This window comes from Cynocephalus volans, unplaced genomic scaffold (genome assembly GCF_027409185.1).
Source record: "Cynocephalus volans isolate mCynVol1 unplaced genomic scaffold, mCynVol1.pri scaffold_35, whole genome shotgun sequence".
NCBI lineage: Eukaryota > Metazoa > Chordata > Mammalia > Dermoptera > Cynocephalidae > Cynocephalus > Cynocephalus volans.
Window position 1 is genome coordinate 4682736 of NW_026902463.1, and position 20280 is coordinate 4703015.

General features: G+C 51.5%; 1 protein-coding gene across 1 annotated transcript; it reads right to left on the reverse strand.

The window, feature by feature from the left end:
* Positions 1 to 408: 408 nt before the first annotated feature.
* On the reverse strand, positions 409 to 12099 carry LOC134369030 (PI-PLC X domain-containing protein 1-like). The gene is made up of 8 exons (XM_063085243.1): positions 11973 to 12099; positions 11016 to 11133; positions 10663 to 10909; positions 10487 to 10541; positions 10260 to 10402; positions 5497 to 5652; positions 4026 to 4209; positions 409 to 647 (listed from the first exon to the last, which is right to left on the reverse strand). The coding sequence occupies exons 1-8, from the start codon at positions 12097 to 12099 to the stop codon at positions 409 to 411; spliced, it is 1269 nt and encodes a 422-aa protein (XP_062941313.1).
* Between the last annotated feature and the right edge of the window lie 8181 nt (positions 12100 to 20280).

The window sequence follows — 20280 nt, forward strand, 5'->3', positions numbered from 1 at the left end:
TTAGTCCTACTCCGCCAGCATCACAGTCGTGAGCACTTTAAGGAGCGCCTTGTCACTATTCAAACGTCACTGCACTGTGGTGCTCTCGAAAGTGGTCAGGTGAAGGACACACTTGAGGGTTGTCGTTAGCACCCACGCCACGGCCGCGGTGGTGGGAGAAGCCCACGTTTACAGGTGAGTCGCGTCTTCCTTTGAAGGTGCTGCCGCGTAGTCATCTTTAGCCATCAGCATGTACGTTGACTCCATCCCGCGTCGAAACTGGAGGGTAACGAGGGCAGGTGGCAGGAGGCCGTGCTGGCCTCGCCCCAAACTCCCAGACCCCTGCTCTCACCGGTACTTGGCCGAAACAAGAGCGCGATACTTGAAGGATTATGGTTGAATATTCGACCCGCCCCGTACTGAGCTTCGTCAGCACCAAAGCAGCTTCTCGTTGAGTCTGATGACGTCACTGACGAAACTGTCCGCGCCGATGAAGTCACCCGCGATGACGTTGGTGCACCGTGAGCCCAGCCCCGGGCACTGCGCTCGGACCCAGGTGCTCAGGTACGGCACTTCGGGCACCGTCATCTTCTGCAGGGACTCACACGGATGCACCAGGATGTATTCCAGGTTCTCCGTAAGTTTGATGCCAGCCACAAACAACCCGCCTGAAATAAGGAAGTGGCAGAGCAATTATGCGACACACGCACGCTGCTGCATATGTCCCGTCTCACACTGCCACCGTCACCCGCTTGTCTTCCCCATTACCCATTTCAGAAGTTAGAGTTCTGACGGCACAATGCTCAGCAGAGGCCTCATATTAGTTGGACTTTGTTACAGAGGACGCTGGCCTGACCATTGGCCTCAAAGATGTCCACATCCTAATCCCCATGTGGTAGACAGAATAATGTCCCCAAAGATGCCCACGTCCTAATCCCCATGTGGTAGAATAATGTCCCCAAAGATGTCCACATCCTAATCCCCATGTGGTGTACAGAATTATGTCCCCAAAGTTGTGCATGTCTCAATACTTGGAACATATGAATATGTGACTTTACTCGGCAAAGGAGACTTTGCAGATGAGATTCAGTTGAAGATCCTGAGATGGGAGATTGTTCTGGATTATCTGGGCAGGTCCAGTGTCATCACAGTGTCTTTATAGGAGGGGGACAGGAAGATTTGAATACAGAAGAAGAGTAGGTGACATGGAGAAGGAAATAGGTGGAGAAAAGGAGACTCGATGTGGGGCCCTAGGCCAAGGCCTGCTGTAGCCTCCAGAGGCTGGAAAGACAAGGAAACCCATTCTCCCTGGAGCCTTGAAAGAACCTGTGACACCTTTTGTGGATTTCTGACCTCTGGAACCTTAAGAGAATAAAGTTCTCTGCAAATGGTTTTTCATTCTTATCTCCAAAGTCTCGAACCTTGTCAATTACATACACGTGAGAGGGCGAGATAGTAAAACAGCAGACAGCTGCTCCTGGTCTGTGGTGCCTGGTTTTGTGCTGTTCCCTCAGGACCCATCTCTCCTGGGTCACGCTTTGCAGTGTGAACAGCAGCACGTTGGGGCTGATCCAGCCCAACCCTAACCCTGTGCTGTGCGGGGCCCTTCATTGCTGCAGGCCTGTGATTCCTGCCTCTGAAGGACGCAAGATGTGGTTTGCAAAGCTGCTGCACCAGACGGACCCCAGTGAGTTTTTTAAAAATTGAGGTGAAATTTACATACTATAAATTCACCATTTAAAAGTGACCAATTCGGTGGGTTTTAGTGCATTCACTATATGTGCAACCACCACCTCTCACTAGTTCCAGAACATTCTCATCATCCGAAAAGGAGACCCCGTACCCGTTAGCAGTCAGTCCTCATTCCCGCTCCCCAGCCCCTGACAACCTGCTTTCTGTTTATGTGGATTTACCTGTTCTGGACATTTAATGTTAGTAGAATCCTACACTGTGTGGTCTTTTGTGTCTGACGTCTGTCACTGAGCATCATGTGTTCAAGGTTCATCTACGCTGTAGCAGGTGTCAGAGCCCTGTTCCTTTTCATGGCTGCATAGTATTCCACTGTGTGGATACAGCACACTGTCTACTCACTCAACCCCAAGGGCCACCTGGGGTAACTCATCCCTGTAAACGTCCTGGGCCCCACCCATGACATAGGACCAGTCGATTCCAACATCCAGCCAGGTTTGGGACTGCATTCCTCTCCCCCGAAATCCCATCCTCTGGAAAGTTTCTCATCACTGTGCTTGACAACACTGACCAAAATGGCCACAACATCAGGAACTCCTTTCTGTAAAGACAAACCACTGATCAAAGAACCACAGAAGGGCAGCACTGAGCACAAAACCCACCAAGGTGAACGTTTTTAGTGGAAACACTGGGGCAGGTGGAGCCGGCTGCAGGAAGCCTATGCTGGCTGGCGTCTACAGCCCTCCAGCCCCGGTCCCTCTGTGCCTCTGTCCCTCCGTCAGGTGTCCTTGCACCCAGTTGTGGAGCCCCTCTGGCCCGTCACATTACTGGCTTGGGCAGACAGGGATAACACTCGCATGGTGTTAGCATGACAGGTCAGTGCTGGGTTTGTTTCAAATGCAGTTGTAGATCACGCTGGCTCAGAGGAAAAGGCCAGAGGTGTTTGCTAAGTTTGGCCCAAGCAACAGCACACAAGGCACCAGGCCACCTGCTACTGGTTCATAGTGAGAATGATGGTGCCCCAGGTCCCTGGAGACCCAACAAGTCCAGCGAAGTCTGACAAACCACTAAGAAAAAGGGAAACGCAGTGGATAAAACAGGCAAATGGAAAAAGAAATGCACAAAAACACGCGAATCCCATGCCAGTCGTCACTCAGGGCAGAGGCCAGGCGCGGACACTGGGAAAGGACGTAGGGACACTGAGCGTGTGAGGGGCTGGGGGCCTGGAAGATTCTGCACAATGCGTGTCAACTACCATGGTGCAAAACAGGACTCTGGGTGGGGTTTCGTCAAATCATGTCACATGCATGAGCTACACACAGATGAGCAGCGAGGAAGGTCAGAACCAAATAAGATGTTAAACTTGATAGCAGAAGAGAGATGTTGACACACAGAGATTGAGATAGAGAGAGACAAACTGGGAGAGGCTGAGAGCTAGAGAGAGAGATGGAGAGACGGAGAGAAAGAGAGACAGAGATAAACCGAGAGAGACAGAGAGACAAAGAAACTGAGAGAGACAGACAAAAAACTGTGAGAGACAGAGAGACGGAGATAAACTGAGAGAGACAGAGAGATGGAGATAAACACAGAGAGACAGAGAGACAGAGATAAACTGAGAGAGACAGAGAGACGGAGATAAGCTGAGAGAGACAGAGGGCGTGAGCCGAGGTGGCACCGTCAGGGGCCAGGGCCAGGGCCTCGCATCTCACCTGCAAAAGGGACTGCGTCCTGCACAGGATGCTTTGAGACTAACATGCTCAGGTCTGTACAGGACTTAGCAAGCGCGTGGTGTATACACATGTGCATCAAATACCAGTCCTTTGTAAGCATGTGTGTGCTATGGCGTCTGTGGCATGTTTCTGACACTGCAGATCAATATGGAGTGCTCGTGTTTGTGCCCTGGAGCTGCAGACTAGCAGCTGCCGAGCAGAAACGGGCATGTGGGACTGAGAGGGAGTGAGAGCTTCCCATGCCTCAGCACTGGTGTGATGTGTATGTGTGTACGTGTGCACACATCACACTTCAAAAAGTTCTTGGGAAAACTGAATTGAAAGACAATATGAATCTGTGAATTTTTTGAAGTACTGTCATGTATACACACGCGTATGTACATGTGTGAGCATGTGTGTCCACACACACGTGCACATATATGTAGACATGCACATGTGCATATACATATGTGCACACCACACACACACACACACACACACACACACACACACACACACACACACACACAGTGACATGTATCACCTTTAAAATTCTTTCACTCAAAACTGAAAGCCAACGTGCCCCCAAGACTGCAGAAGTGTGTCACTGGCCTCAGTCTGGCCCTGTTCAGGAGTAGCTCCAGGTACCTGGGCGGCCGCAGCTCTTCATGCCCTCCAGGTAGCGGATCAGCTCCTGCACCTTCACTTTGTTGCCCCACCAGTAGCAGACCCCCGGTGACAGCTCCCTGTGCCGGCTCATGGTGTCCTCGTCCTCGTAAAAGATGATCACCTGCTGGCTCCGCGCCCACAGCAGGCGCAGCGTCGGCACCTCCTGGAAGGGACAGAGTTTCTGGGTGCCAAGTGAGAGGCACCCACAGTGCGTGGCTCCCACACTCTGACCAGCCCACGATGCCCACCCCAAGCCCCCAGGACCCGCTCTGAGACCTCTGTTAGCGATTCCAACAACAGGGAAAGTTGGTTTCCGCTGCAGATGTCCCTGTCAAAGGACAGAAAGTGTCTCCCAAGGCGGAGACTCCCATTTTACTGAGGGGTCTCCACAGCAAGGCCTGTCCTCTGTCAGGACCCCAGGCAGAGAGGGTGGGAGGGCAGGGAACCCACGCCTCCTCTGGGAACTCTACATAACAGAACGTCCTGCGGGCTCATGGCACCACCGTCGTCTCTATTTTATCACCAAAACACGCGGGCTGGGATGCTCTCCTTGGCCTTAAAGACGTCCTTGGAGAAATGCCACCCATAAAATGGTTTGAAATGAATGGTAACCTCGACCAAAAATGGACATAGATTTAACTTCTCAGGCTTTCTGGAGACTAGGCGAGAGCATCCGCCCATCGCCACCATGGAAAAGGGGAAAATCAGCACATGATGGAACTGTGTGGCCAAGTGAGCTGTCTCTCCCATTCACACTGGAAGTCCTCACCCTCGGTATCTCAGAGTGGGACCTTATGTGGAAGCAAGGCCATTGCACATGTGATTCGCTGAGATCGCTGTGCAGTAGGGTGGCCCTAAGTCCTGTGGGGGTGTCTTTATAGGAAGGGGGACACGGGGAGAATATCGTGTCCAGTTGGAGGGATCCTGCCACAAGCCAGGTGCCACCAGACGCTGGAGCAAGGCTTGGAGCCCCCTCTCTCAGCGCGGTCTGGGGACTGTGGCCCTGTGGCCTCTGATCTCAGGCCTCTGGGTCCACAGCTGCGAGGCAGACACATCCCTGCCATTCACAGGAGGCCCCAGGAGACCCACACAGAGAGCACCCCTCAGGTTACGCAGAGTATCACGACCCTGCAGTTACTTCTAAACTAGTAACGGGCACAGCCTGAGGTGTAGGAGACACAGCTGTGAACCCGCCTTGAGGCCCTCCCTGCTGTCTGTGACACTCCACTAACACTGCTGCTGCCATCGAGCAAACTTCCCATGTGCAGCCGTCCCCACCAGGCCAGCTGGGCCCACTCTGCACGTAGGAGGCAGGAAGACCCCACTACACAGCCCCACACGCACCAGGATGATCTTGGGATCACACCTGGGTGGGGGGGCCAGGGAGCTAGTCTAGTCTGCAGATGACACCCCCCACCCTCGCCAGGAGAGATGTGGGAGGGACACTCACACCCCGTGGGCACAGCATGTCCCCAAAGATGTTCTGGATGCAAGTGACCAGGTACTTGTGCAGGTCCGTGCTCAGGCCCTGAAAGTTCCTGCAGGCTAGGGGGACCACCTCCCGGGGGTGCTTCTCCAGCCACTCTGAGATCTCCGTGAGCGTGTCCTGGGAGGCTAAGGGAGGGGCTCTGTCCTTTAGACATTCCCGGGGGCTCCAAGAAGACAAGGAAACTCCCCCCTGTGGAGGGGCTTCCAAGAACAAAACTTGCTCCACAGATGTTCCAAATCACGTACAAGGAAATAGATGAGGCACACGGTCTAGCAGAAACCACAGTCAGGCCATCTGGCTAGGGCTCCATGGTTGAGGGAGGAGGCGGGGGGAGCGCAGTACAGCGGGAGAAGGGTAGAGCAGGAGCCTTCTGGGTGGAGAAGTGTGCATGTGTGCATGTTTGTGCATGCATGTACATGTGTGCGAATGTGTATGTGTCTGTGTGCACGTTTCTCTGTTCACACGTCATTCCCATGTAAATGTGAACACGCGCATAAGTGTGCATGGGTGTGAATGTGTCTGTGTATGCACATGCGTCTATTTGCATGTGTGAACATGTGCATTATGTCTGCATGTGTATATATGTATATTTGTGTGTGCATGTCTGTGTGTATGTCTGTGTGCATGTTTGCATATTTGCTCATGCATGTACATGTGTGTGAATGTGTGTGTGGGCATGTGTGCGTGCATGTCTGTGCGTGTGTCCAGGTACATGTGCATGTGTGTGTGCTCATGCATGTCTATGACTGTGCATGTGTGCGCCAGTGTGCACGTGTCTAAGAGCTCACACATGGCCATACACAAGGTGCTGCCTGTGCAAAGGTGTGAGGTCTGGAAGCTGCAGGGAGTGAGCAGGGCCTGTATGGACAGAGTGGGCCCCAGGTAGGGCACCTGCAGACCCAAGGGTCCTGGGTCCACAGCAAGGGCACAGGCAGGACGGTGACTTTTACTGAGACTCTAGTGCTCCTCCCGCAGCAAGTAAGAGCGTGAACTGAGAACAGCGAGACGAGCCTAATCTGGGGGCAGGGAGGCGACTCTGCACACTGCACGAGCTGCTCGTCACCCCACCTCCCGGGCCCAGCCACACCTCTACCAGCGAATCTCCCGTATTGCCCTGGGGAGCCCTCATTCCTGGTGTGGGTTTGTAAAATCTCTTTCTGTGCCAAGCCAGCATCCCTGGGCGTGTTGTGCGAGTGGAGACGTATTGTTTCATGTCTGCCATGGGCTGGGTTTCCTGGGGTGGAGATGGGCTCCCAGGGATAGGGTAGTGGGAATTGCTCATGAAGCAAGAGAGGGACGATCTGTGTCCTGGGTCCCTTCTGTGCCCCTTGCAGGTGCAGCTTGCCTGGGGATGGGACTGAAGTCCCTGGGGAGGGACTCAGCTGCAAACCAACAGCGTCAGGAGTGCCTGGTCCTCAGGGGGCCTTCTGGTGCCAAGTGTCCTGCGGCTGCTGCAGCAAATGACCACAGTGACCAGGTTAAAACAGCACAGAGGAATCACCTTATGGTTCCGGAGGCCACACACCCAAAATGCATCGCAGGGCTAAGGTTAGGGTCAGGCTGTGGCAGGGCTGGGAGGCTCCAGGTGAGGCCATTTCCTCCTTTTCCAGCTTCCAGAGACCCAGCATCAGGGCATGTGGCACTTTCCTCCATCTGCAAAGCCTGTAGTGCACCATCTTTAATCTCTCTTGAGTCTGACCCTCCTGCCTCCTCCTCTGAGGACCCTGTGAGGACCTCGGGCCGCCGGTTAAAGCCAGGACTCTCCCTCATCTCAGCTATTCTATTTGATTGCAACTTCAGACTCATCGGCCACAGGGTCATGTGTTCACAGACTCCAGGCATCAGGACACGAACATCTTTAAGACATTATTCAGTGACCGCAGGGACTTCCCATGGCCTCTGCTGTAAGAGCTAACTTTTGTCTCTAACTTTTGTGTATACAGTTTCTTAAGGAAGGAAGATTTAAATTTTTGTTTATAAAGTCAAATCTGTCTTTTCCTCTGTGGCTTTTGCATTTACTATCATCCTTAGAAAGGCTCACCACAGATTTGCCTCTATACTGTCACAGAACTCTCTTATTTTACCATTTTGATCTTTAAACATCCGGTAACACATTTAGATGCAAAATAAAAGGCAAGCGTCTCACTTGGCCTTTCCGTCCACTGATCTGAAATGTCTTCTTGTGACTGTGTTAAGTTCTTAGAATTATATCCACTTTTAAATTCCACATTCTGATCCCTTGGCCTACGGAATCAGTGTGATGGTGTTTTAATTATTGCTGCAGCTTTATTAATATATAGCAGTGGCTCCCACAGCAAATCTCCTTTCTTACTCCTTCCCCCCCCCCAAAGTTTTCTAGATAGTCTTAACATTTTTAAATACAGATAACTTGAGGGTTATTGCGTCGGGTGAGAGAAGCGTCTCCGGAGGGCCTGTGTGGGGCTGGGGGACAGTCTGGGGTGGGAGGTCTCTGCCCACGGGGAGCTCCCTCCCAGGGTCTGGACGTGTCTTTCTGTCCATCCACATCTTCCACATTCCTTACCGATGGCGCCTGTTTTCTGTATCTACATGCGGCAAATTGTTCAACTTATTTCTACGCATTTTATATTTTATTGCTGTTGTAAATGGAGGGGGTAGTTTTTCATTGTGCTTTCTAACTGGTAAATTTTGATACAAATCATATATTTAAAATTATTAGCAGCCATACAGCATCATAGTGATTTCTAAGCATTGTAGACAAACTCACTTTTACCCTTTCCTGCTGCCTTGGGACGGGGCCGTCAACACCACGGCTCCTGCAAACCTGCATCCCATGGATGTCTCCCAGCAAGGCTGCAGTCACCAGCCCACCCCACACACCCCATACTGTGCTGTGCCATCTGAGATGCCCCCTCTCAGCAGGGGGAGTGCGAGGAAGGGGAGCTGGGACCTCCTCGCCCTTCATAACAGGGACAGCAGTTTAGTGAGGGGCTGCAGCTCCAGAATTCTACCTGAAAATAAGCTCTTTACACTGAAAACGTTGTTTGTATAGCTGAAATTTCCAAAAGGCAGAGGCATTAAAGAGATGAACGGCAGCCTCGTATCAGGTGATGGAGTGAAAACACGCTCCCTTCATGAAAATCAGCCAGTGGGCGGGAGAGCTGGGAGGGATCCTGAGGTGTCCAGGGGCATCGGATGCCGAGCTGGGAGCGGGCGGGCTGCCAGACGCTGCACGTCCCCACATGCAGGGACTCGGGCCTTCCGTATTAGGGATGACAGACCAGCACACAGCCAAACACTGGGGGCTTAAAACAACTGACTTTATGACCTCTCGGTCTGGAGTCCAGAAGTGTGACATCCAGGTGTGGCAGGGCTGTGCTCCCTCCAGAGGCTCTGGGGGAGGATCCTTCCTGCCTCTTCCAGCTCCCGATGGCTCCAGGCATCCCTGGGCTTGTGGCCACTTCACTCCAGTCCCTGCTTCCATCTTCACATGGCTTCTCCTCTGTGTCTGTGTCTCCTATTCTGTCTCTTATGAGGACACCTGTCATTGGATTAACAGCCACCCTAATTCAGGATGATCTCAACTAATTACACCTGCAAAGACCCTCTTTCCACATAAGGTCCCATTCTCAGGTGACACCATTCTCCCCACTGCATCAGGTGTTCTTACACCTAGTCGTGCCTCATGCCCAGGCCTGACCCAGGGAGGTCTCTCCTCTCTGAAGTCCTGACAGCACCGCACGGCCAGGCCATTCGAGCGGTAGGATTGAGGCCGTTGGAGTAGTCTAAGTGGCAGAACAACTGGCAACTCTCCGGAAAAAGTACAGATCAGATCCTGCTCCACCAAAATAAGTGCATGAATCAAAGATTTAAATGTCTTTTTTAAGGTTATAGAATTCTGGAAGAGAACCAACAGGGTCAGCAAACACATGGAGGAATCTCAACAGCATTGCAGAGGGAAAGCAGCAGATACCTGAGTATATTCTGTAGGATTTCCTCGGTGGAAAGTTCTAGAAGAGGCAAAAGGAACCTGGAGTGGAAGAAGTCAGGACATGGATTGCTTTGGTGGGGAGAGTGCTGACTGGCAATGTTTCAGGGGACAGATGGATGCACACGATTCAACAACCACGGTAAAAAAACCCAAGAAACAGAAACAAAAACAGACGGACATATAAACATAATGTTGTCCACCCACACAGTGGAATATTACACAGCCATGAAAAGAGTGAAGCTCTGACACCTGCTGCAACATGGATGAACCTTGAACACATGATGCTCAGTGACAGACGCCAGACACAGAAGACCACACAGTGTGTGATTCCATTTACATGAAATGTCCAGAACAGGCAAATCCACAGAGACAGGAGCAGATTAGTGGTCACCAGGGGCTATGGAGGGGGGAGGGGGGAGGGACTGCTGATGGGGATGGGATCTCCTTTTGGGGTGGTGGGAATGTTCTGGAACTAGATAGAGGTGGTGGTTGTACAACATTGTGGATGGACTAGATGTCCCTGAATTGTTCACCTTAAATGGGTGACTTGTGTGGTGTGTGAATTACATCTTGATAAAGCATGAAGAATAGAGTGCGCAGGGGCAGATGTCACACCTGAACGCACTGGTTATGAGCTCCTTTGAAAGAGACACCACTACGTCCCTTTCCTGTCTCCCTCTCTTGCTCCACGTTGCATTTCAAGACCAGCCCCCTCATGCTGAACGAGGTAGGGAGCCAGGAGGGCAGACCCAACTCGGCTGGCCCTGCGGGCAGCGGGGACAACCGAGGGCAGCATGGGGAAGCCGTGCTGGGCACCTTCCAGAACCTGCCACAGGAGGCTCAGCCATCGGGAGAGGTCTGATGAGCAGCATATCTTGCTGAAGGGGAGATCTGATTCTGCAGGTGTAGGGAAAACCCAAGTCCTGAGCTGAGCCACAGACCACCCTGGAGCAGCAAGGGCCACAGGTCAGCTGGCCTGACCCTTGGCCTGGTCCTCTGCCACCAGGATGTCTGAAGGTTGGTAGGGGAGTGTCTCCTGGGAGACGAGACTGGGCCCCTTTACAGAGGAGGCTTGTCCCCCCTTCCCCCTCCAAACTGCCTTCCTCCCAGCTGGGCCCACCTCCCGGTCACCTCAGGTGGCCCTACCCCAACCGCACCTGGCCACACCTGGTGCTGGAGCTACTTGGACCCACGTCCTTGATGGGCCTGAGGTTGGCCAGGAGGTGAGCGAAGAGCCCGCTTCCTTGTTTACAGAGCATTGAGGACCCCAGAGCCTCACTGTTCAGGGTACTTGACAGGACCTTTCTTCCTTGAGGTGTGCACTGGCCCTTCCCACAGTGGGGGTGCTGTGCAGATCCAGAGAACAGAATGGCCCCCAGCTGAGCCTGTGAGCTGTAGTGCCTCCTGGGGCGGTGAGCAGAGAAACCCAATAGGCATCAAGGCAACAAACCCCAGCACACAAAACTGCATCTCGGAGAGAAATGGTGTTTGACTGAGTGTCCAGGCTCACGTGAATGGGTCGCAGACAGCAGGAGAGGCCCAGGCACAAAGGCAGGCTCTGCTGAGAAGAAGCTCGGCCCCCTCGTAGCTGGAGGGCCACATGCGCAGCACCACAGAAAGCATCCCACCTTCACGCAGGTGCAGTGGGGGCTGTCAGTGGCGGTGCTGGCGGTGGGGATCCAGGCTCACCCACACCATGGTGGAGGGTGAACCACATGTGCTCGAGTTCATGGGCACAGATGGGACACCATGGCCCCTCCCCCTGGGATCCCCATACCTGCAGTGGCCACCGTGGCCTTTGCTGCTATAGACTCGTGTCAAGCATTCTTCTTTTGATTAAGAAGTCCCTGAGCATTTAAGTTTGCCCTGCTGGTGGGCCAAACCTGACACTGGAACTCCAAGCACAGAAGATGCTCAATGCACCTTTGACGGGGATGATGAATGCAGCAGTGAGGGGCCTGGAACTCCCATCGGTGTCCTCAAAGCAAGGACAGACTAGTCACAGGGATCATAGCCACTAATGCCTCAGCCGTAATGGCTGCCAAAGCTGTGCTGTCCTGGGGTACACCACGTGCCCTCTGCAGCCAAATCAAGATGAAGGAGACAGAGAAGGACAGGTGTATGTATATGTGCACGCATGTGTGTACATGCTTGTTCATGCATATGCTTCTGCATACATGTAGATGTGTGTACACATGTGCGTGGAGATGTGTGCAAATGCGCATACCTGTGTGTACGTGCACATGCTTGTGCATAAGCACATTTGTGTGCATGTATGCATGTGTACACGCCTGTATTTGTGTGCTCACGTGCATGCGTGTGCGTGCATACGCATGTGTGCAGATGTGTGCACATGTGTGCATCTGTGTGTGCGCGTGTGTGTGTGTTTTGCGGGGTTCCCCACACCCAGGACTGATCCTGCAGCCGGCATCCCTGCTTGGGAATGCAGAGAAGACCTCACCCTCACCTGGGAAGGAGAGGTGGTGGAGGGGCACGTCCCACAGCTGGGGGCACAGCCCCGTCATCCAGTCCGCGTTGGCGTTCCCACAGCGCAGGCTCGGGAAGCTGCTGGCAGCGCTCACCTGGCCGCCCATTGCAAGCAAGCCCTGTGCAACCCGAGGAAAGAAAAGAGGTTTTTTAGGGTGAAAACTTGTACTGGTTACACAGGGAGCATGGCTTTGAAATAAAAAAGAATCAACAGACTTCCCCGGAGGAGGATAGGGTGGTCTGGGCTGTGGGGAGATCGGAGATGGGTTCCTGAGGACGGGAGAGGGAGAGAGACGAGGAGGGGTCCTGAGAAACATGCAGGGGACCAGAAAGTGCCCCCCAATACCCACGGTAGATAAGGACTGTTCTGAGCCAAAAGCACTTGAGAAACAGCTGCCCACACCGCCCCGTGTGTGGAGGCGTGAGGAGCTCTGGTCCCAGTCACCAAGGCGACCTGCACGCTCTGCAGCCCAGAGACTCACCGAGAGGAATCCACTGAACAAACCTCCTACAATGACCCATCTCCCTTTAGTTTCCCCAGATACTTACCCCCCCCCCCAACACACACACACATGATTTATGGCTCCGAGAAGCTCAGATTCCTTCCTTTGTCTAGTCCCCTCTCCACAAACACGTCAACCTTTGTTTAAGAGACCATCTCTTGGGGTTTTCATTTCATTCTGTGAGGCCACCACATGCATATGAAATAAACCTTTTCCCCTGTTCATCTGTCATTTGTCAGTTTATTTTGCAGGACCCTGTTCACAGAACCTAAGAGGGTAGAGAAAGGGTTTTTTTCCCTTCGTCTTCACACAGAATAGAGAGAGAGAGAGAGAGGGAGGGAGAGAAAGAGAGGTGCCCAGAGCCACCTGGGGCACCCCCACACTAAGAGCCCACAAAGCCCCTTTGCTGGAGTGGCTGCAGCATGTGTCCTGCCTCCAGGGGAGCCCTTGCCCTCAGATCACACACTAACTCCACCCCACAATCCAGGACTGTGGAAAGGGGCGCAGCGGTGAATCTGCAGGGTCTCCCGTGTGGGGTCTCCTGGGTGCGGGGTCTTCCAGCTGCAGCATCTCACAGGTGTAGGGTCCCCCCTCCTGGCTATGGCACAGCCTTTCAGGGCCCTGCCTGGGGGAGCACTGGGCTCCACACCTCCCAGCCTGGCCCCGTGGCTGCTCTGCCTCCATCTGTTGGGATATCAGGCTCGGGTGCAGGAAATCTTTCTGACTTATAAAAAAGAGGATCTGGGTAATAAAAAAGTAAAGAGTTAAAAACTGGGGCCTTTTTCTAAATAATGCCGGGTATTTGCCCAGATCTTGGTTTCCCCAAATCTTTCTTTGCTTTGATTAAGAGAATCCTGGAGCGAATGTCCCACCTGCCTCTGTTTGCTAGAAACAAGTTTCCAGATAGGCTATGAGTTTTAACTATGGACCTTCTCACTAGGTTGAAACTGGGTTTACATTGAAGTGTTAATTTGGATTTGCATTCTTTCTGCTTTACTCTCCAACCTCTGATGGCTTTTTCCTGCTCAGACCTTTTACAGAAACACGTCTCCTTCAAAGAACCCGCAAAACACTGAGGGCAGAAGGAAGCCGGAAGAGACATGTGCTGCTAAACTGTGACCCCAGCTGCTGCCCTTGGACATCTGCAATGTGCGTGCCAAATACCTGTGCACAGTCATCAACTTGCTCTCACGATAAGCAGGCAGGTGACTGTGCACTACCAGCCACGCCCTGCACAGGTGACACAGCCTGAGCATCAGGTCCACACTGCTCGGTGGGGACGCCTGGGCAGGACCAGAGCCTCCACCCATGGCCATCTGATGCCAAAGCCACCCTGTCCATGAGGTCCCCTGACTTACAGTGTCCAATGGGACACTGTTACTGGCTGAACTGTGTCCTTTCAAAACTCCTGTGTTGAAGTTCTGACCCCCAGAACCTCAAATGTGACTGTGTTTGGAGACAGGGACTTTAAGGAGGTGATTAAGGTAAAATGAAGTCATTGCGGTATGTCCTAATCCTGTAGGACTGGTGTCGCTATAAAAAGAGGAGATGAGGACACAGACATGCACAGAGGGACGACCATGTGAAGACATAGGGAGAAGACGGGATCTACAAGCCGAAGAGAGAAGGCTCAGGAGAAACCAGCCCTGCCACGCCTTGATCTCAGACTTCAGCCTCCAGGACCGTGAGAGATAAATGTCTGTTGTTTAAGCCGCCCCGTGACATTCGTGCAGCAATCGTCCAGGTGGAGTCTGCCAGGTGGCACGCAGCAGCTGGTTCACCCAGCACCCACCATCAGCAACGATGATGCCTCTGCCTCTGGCACCCCCTCACGGAATCTGACGTGCCTGGGGACAGGGCCAGGGCTCAGAGCCTGGAACCCCATCCTCAGGACCCATGGGGGTGACCTGTTGGTTATTAGTCCAATTAGACTCATTCTCAAATGACTGCTGCGTCTTTTAACATCCAGCTGCAGCACTGACGGAACCCTTTCCCCTCTCCAGTCCTGTCCCAGATGGGACAGGTCAGGCTTCAATGGTCCGGGGACTGAGACCCTTAGACTAATTTTGTGAACAGGCTTGTCTGCAGGGCTGCCCGGGAATCTCACAGGGATCAACTTGCCATCTTGTTTCCAGAGGAAAAGACTCTCAAGCTTCAAACACCACCTGCACCCCAACCCTTGTGAAGGCTGGTGCCCCCAAATGGTAGGTACTCGATTATCCCTTCACCAAAGCCCAGGGTTAAATTTTCAGGAATTGCGTGAACCAGTTGTGCAACGCAGCTATTACCAGAAATTAAATTAAGACCCTACACTTGAATAAGCAATATTAATAACAAAGTTATATTAACGAATACTCAAAACTCAACACTTCTAGTTATTGCACTGCGTTTTACTGTTATTTCTGCTCCTGCCGTTATTTACATAGTATAGGCACGGTGGAAACACTAACGGTGAGCCATCGCCCTCCGCCCCGCAACTCCATGGTCAACAAACTAGCCTGAAATTGTCCATGGTGGGAAGATTTACACGACAGAAATTGGCGGGCCTTGATTTATTCTTTTGTTAACTGCCTAGACTTATGAAAGTGATGGAGAAAACGTTAATAATGCAGATTAAACTTAAAAGTGTGTGTGTGTGTGTGTGTGTGTGTGTGTGTGTGTGTGTGTGTGTGTGTGTGTGTGGTTGTTATACAGTAAATAGCAGTATTCATAAACAATTTGGTATTTAAATACAATTATCCAGTTCAGCAAAGAGGTTGACCCATCACTGAGGAATGAGTGAGTTTTTCTCACAGTCAGGTTTGTAGTCTTACTAATTAAATTAAAAGAATAGAAGTACCAACCAAGCTTCATCACGTGGGAAATACACTCATTGGTCGATGGCAACCGTAGCTTGGCTAATCATCCAAGAGTTGAGCAAAAATGAACAAAAGCATCATGACACTCAGTTGGCTATGTGAAATTTCCAATGAAGGGTATCATCTATTATTATTTTGGGGTAACTGTGTGCACACACCCCTCATATCAGTTTATATAAATGTATGTATCTGTGCATGCTTCCTTTCTTTGGAGAGTCACTTACAGTAAGACTCTTGTGTATTATTAGTCTATCAGATAACAGTAATATAGTATTTTCCTTTGTTAATTGTGTGGTACACATCCTTTGTATCAGCTTACATAATAAACTATGTATGTGTGCATGCATTTTTCCTGGAGAGCTGCTTCTAGATCATTTACCAGCACACTCCTGCCTGCAGGCCCTTCACCAAGCCCTTGGTAAAACTCACACTCTGCAAGTCTCACCTGAAATACCAATTAGACTGCAAAAAAGACCAGAGGATCAAGGTGACAGGGGTTCTCCAAACTTTCACCTCCAATTTCCAACTTGCTGCTAGGATAAAACAGGATAAAAATGGCCCCTCTGTGTATGCAAAAATGTCAACATAGGCAGTGAACAGAGTATAAGGGAGGAAAAAACTTGACCCTCTAAAGTTCTGTAACTGCAGCCTGCAAATTAAAGTGACAAAAGACAGATTAACAGAAGAAAAGGCATGCAAATGTTATTTCACGTGCACAAGGTCTTCACAGAAAAGTGAGAAACCCAAAGGAGCAGCTAGATCCAGGGGCTCAAAAACAATTTTAATAAAGAGTAATAAATTGTGCAGAAGTGACTGGCTCCTAGGAGTGGTAAATTGTGGGAAGGTGACTAGAAAGTGGTAAGGGTGGTTTAGTAAGACTGTTCTGCATATGCATCTCAGTGCAGTCTCTGGTGTTTCTGGAACAGAGAGGGTAACACCTTCACAGATGGAAATGTATGTCAGCTTCACAAAGGGAATGTATGTCCTGTCTTTAGGCATAAAGGGGTGGGCAAGAGAGCTCTTGTGTGACAGCTCTTCCTCAATACCTTCAGCTCAGAATATACCTTATGCGAAAGTGGCATATTCTGATCCCCTCAAATATATCCTGCTAGATGTAGGAGTGGAAACATGGGTGTCCAAGTGGCAGTCTTAACATTGTCATGATAAAGCCAAGGCCATCGCATAAGAAGTCAACAAGAATACTGCGGCTAAGGAACATTTATGTGCAGGAGTAACCCCATTATCCTTGGAAGAGAAGGTGTCACTCAAGTGAACCACGATATCTCTCAAACTCCAGAATGGATGGATGGATGGGTGGATGGATGGGTGGATGGATGGGCAGGTGGATGGATGGGTGGATGGATGGGCAGGTGGATAGGTGGATGGATGGGAGGAAGGGTGGGTGGATGGGTGGATGGATAGGTAGATGGGTGGATGGATAGGTAGATGGGTAGATGGGTGGATGGGTGGATGGGTGGATGGGTGGATGGATGGATGGATGGATGGATGGTTGGATGGATGGATGGATGGAAAGGTGGGTGGATGGATGGATGGATGGATGGGTGGATAAATGGTGGTGTTGATTGTTCAACGGATGTGTTCATGGATAGTTGGATGAATGGATGAATACATGGATGGATAGGTGAATGGACAGATGAACAGGTCACCCAGCAGCTCATCACACAGAGGGACTCTTAAGCCCCAGCGACACAGAAATTCTGGAGTCACCCCCAAAACAGGGGGCTTGTCTACCTAGCATTGTCCTAGTAGCTGGACTGTACACACTCAACACGTATTTCTTGACCCTTGAGGAAGATCAGGACATGCCACCCACCCCAAGATATGCCATTTTAGCACAAGAGTTATTTTGAACCAGAGGCATTTGAGTTCCTGAATTCCCATACCTGTCTGAAAGCAGAGCCTCCCAAAAAATCTCAGTTGTCATAAATACACTCCCAGGACCCACTGCAGGTCTTCCCTGCACAGAGAGAATTCAGCACCACCCCCAGCAGACCCTGCCACACCCCACTACACTCTCTCTCATTCTCCTGAGGGCCCTTTACCTGTCCAAAAACATCCTCTGCTCTTCTATAAGTGTCTTTTCCCTCCCTTCTCTTTCCTGTATTAAGGTAGGTGCGCAGACCCTAAATTCTATCATCCCTTTGAGTTATTGATTCGCGAGTATTCGCGTGTTAATAAACATACTTGTTTTGTTCTGGATAATCTGCCTTTTGTTAGTCTAATTTAAAAGGCCCCAGCCTGAGAACCTAAGAGGGCTGGAGGAATGTCAGGCTGTTTTACCTGCTGGTAATCCTGCCGACTGGGCCAGTGTCAAGATAGGTCTGGATCTGGAGCACACAGACCCCTCAAGCCTGTTGTCCAGACTGGGTCAAAAACCCCTCAAGTCTTAGGCTGGGTCCCCAGGCCCCTCACATGCCAGGCTGGGTCACCAGACCCCTCAAACGCAGATCTATGAGCTAGATAACCAGCCAAAAGGTCCTTGGAGCCGTAGGCTTGAGAGCATGGCTGCGCACTAATTCCACCCACCCACACACACAAATTGCTTACAAAGAATGGCCCACACCACCCCCAACTGTACCTAAGGCTAGGGGTCCTGATTAAATTATCCTATTTTTCCAACAGGGGAAAAGAGCTTTCTCCGTCCCCACACCCTCAACCTGTACTTGTTGAACAAACAAACCTCACACCCAGACACAGTCACAAGCGCCTGTCCATGTTAACAGCTCTTCCACCCTGACAGGTGCACAGAAATTTTTATGTGTAGTATGTGTGACTCCTGCAGGAAAATCCAGGTATGACGTAAATTTTTAGAATGGGAAACAGCTGCCCTTCCCTGAGCCTCTCCAGACCCCTTGGCCCCTGCACTTTTCTAGCAGCCTCAAACGAACTCGCTGCTCACAATGACGTTAGTGACAGCAGACTCAGGAGCACGGGTCGTGGTGGAAATTGTTCCACTAATTGCATATAGTTTTACAATTTTAATCCCCAACCAAGTAAAATCATTTCTGGGCCTTATCCACATCGAGACAGACAGAAAAACAAGTCCACTTGTAATGCGAGTGACTAAAACAGTGAGCTTGAGAGTTTTGCCCTCAAGTACAAAGAACACCCCATCCTGGGCTGCACATTCAGCACGTGAGGGTGAAAGGGACCTTAGCCAGAACAACAACCATCTTTGGGGTAACTAAAATCCAGCAGAATTTCAGTCAGCCCTTAACTTGGGAACTGATAATCATCAATTCCTTGAGGTTAGCAGAAGAATCGAGAGGCTGCAGGAGATGTGATCACCCCTTATGCTGATTTACGTCAGAGGTTGTGCGCCTGCAATTAAGGACTGAAACTGGGTTTCTTGTTTTTCTTACCCAAAGGAGAGATAAGAGAGAGGCAGACAGCCGAGCTGGTTGTCAACTCCCCTCTCACTTAAAGGAAAACTGCATTCATGCTCATTAGAAATCCAAGTCAGGTATATTTCTGATGTCTGACTAAGGTTGTTATCCCTGAGCTCTCCCGAGGAGATAAGGACTCCAACCTCGAGGTGACATCAAAGACTTGAAGCTGACCACAGACTCTGTGACACTGAAGTTTCCAATCCATCACGGGACCCTGACATTTGACTCAGACCATCTGCTGCTCCCAGACCCTTCCCCCACTTTTTCTTAGAACAAAGACCCTCTCCTCATCTTCCCACCTCTTCCCCTTTATAAACCCCAGAACAGGCATCAGAAGGGGGGATGAATTTAGCCTGGTCACCCCCAGATGCCGGTCATCTGAATAAACCTTTAAGCCTTGCACAAACTCCTGGACTTTCCAGTCATTTGTTTAATGCTAGAGGACAAGCCGAGCCTGGCCTGTTGGTGACAAGGGCTGTCGAAACTGAAAACAGGAGGCTCGGTCCTCCCGGCCGAGACTAAGGGAACAGACTTCCTTGTCAAAGCATTTACCTCGGGTGACTCGGTCCCTCGTAAGCTCTTCCTCTGAAACGTCCTTAAGTCTCTTACCGGCGGAGCGAGCCTTCGGCCAGGTCCGCAGCTCAGGAACGTTTCCTGCGGGTATCCTGGGAGCCACCTCTGAGGAACGCGGTGATCAGAGAACACAACAAATGGCTGGTTCCCGGGAGAAGAAAGTCCGAAGTCACCTCTGGTCATAAAGATAAGACAAATCAGTCATGAACACAGGAGCTGTGAATCAAGTCACTGCTTGGCTGCGGACAAGGGTGCGGTTGTCCACCTCTGCGAGGCTGGTTACCTTCTCCCACCTTTGTGGAGCGTCTCTGGTTGGCTGGAGGTTTTGTCTGCAGTTCTGTCTTCCCAGACATACTCCCTCCTAGACCCCGAGTCCTGTCAGATCCACAGTGGCCCTTGGTGTGCTGCAGTGACTCGGGAGGGAGGGCCCCTGAGAGCCCATGGAGCCACACGCAGTGGGTGGACCCCAGTGGCCACTGGCTTGCCTCAGTCTCCTTCTTTTGAGAAAACCAGGCGTCCCTGTACTGCAGGGAGGCCCAGGCAGGGAGCCGTCCTTCTACGCGGGCCTGGGAAGGACAAGACATGGAGGAATACACTTCTCCCATTTTCTGTCATACAGCTGCGCAGAGACGCTGAGAGGTGGCCCATGGCCAGAGGGGCAGCCCCGAGTCTCCAAGTGTCCCCTTCCCCTCTCAGTAACAGGCTGGTGGTCCCGGAGTGGCCTCGGCAGAGAGGGGCAGGTTAAGAAAGCTGCTGCCCTTTCCACCAGCTTGCCTTTTCCACCCCAACGCTGAAGGTGTATCACTTTTAAGCCTCAATGCCCCCATTTCCAAGGAGAGCCGGGCCCCCCAACAGTGCTCGGGAGCACTGGTTCAGGGGCCCCTCTCCCCCACCACGTAGGAGGAGGCCACCCTGGCTCTCCTATGTGCACACTGGGACCCAAC

Bases quoted from the DNA above. Each gene is read 5' to 3' on its own strand.
- LOC134369030 (XM_063085243.1), bottom strand. From the start codon at position 12,099: ATGGGCGGCCAGGTGAGCGCTGCCAGCAGCTTCCCGAGCCTGCGCTGT. The intron at 10,910-11,015 runs GTGAGCCTGGAC...TCACCGCCCCAG, and splicing joins GCTGTCTGCGACCCATTCAC to GAGGCACTACAGCTCACAGG. The intron at 10,542-10,662 runs GTGCGGTTGGGG...CTCGTCTCCCAG, and splicing joins CCAGCACCAGGTGTGGCCAG to GAGACACTCCCCTACCAACC.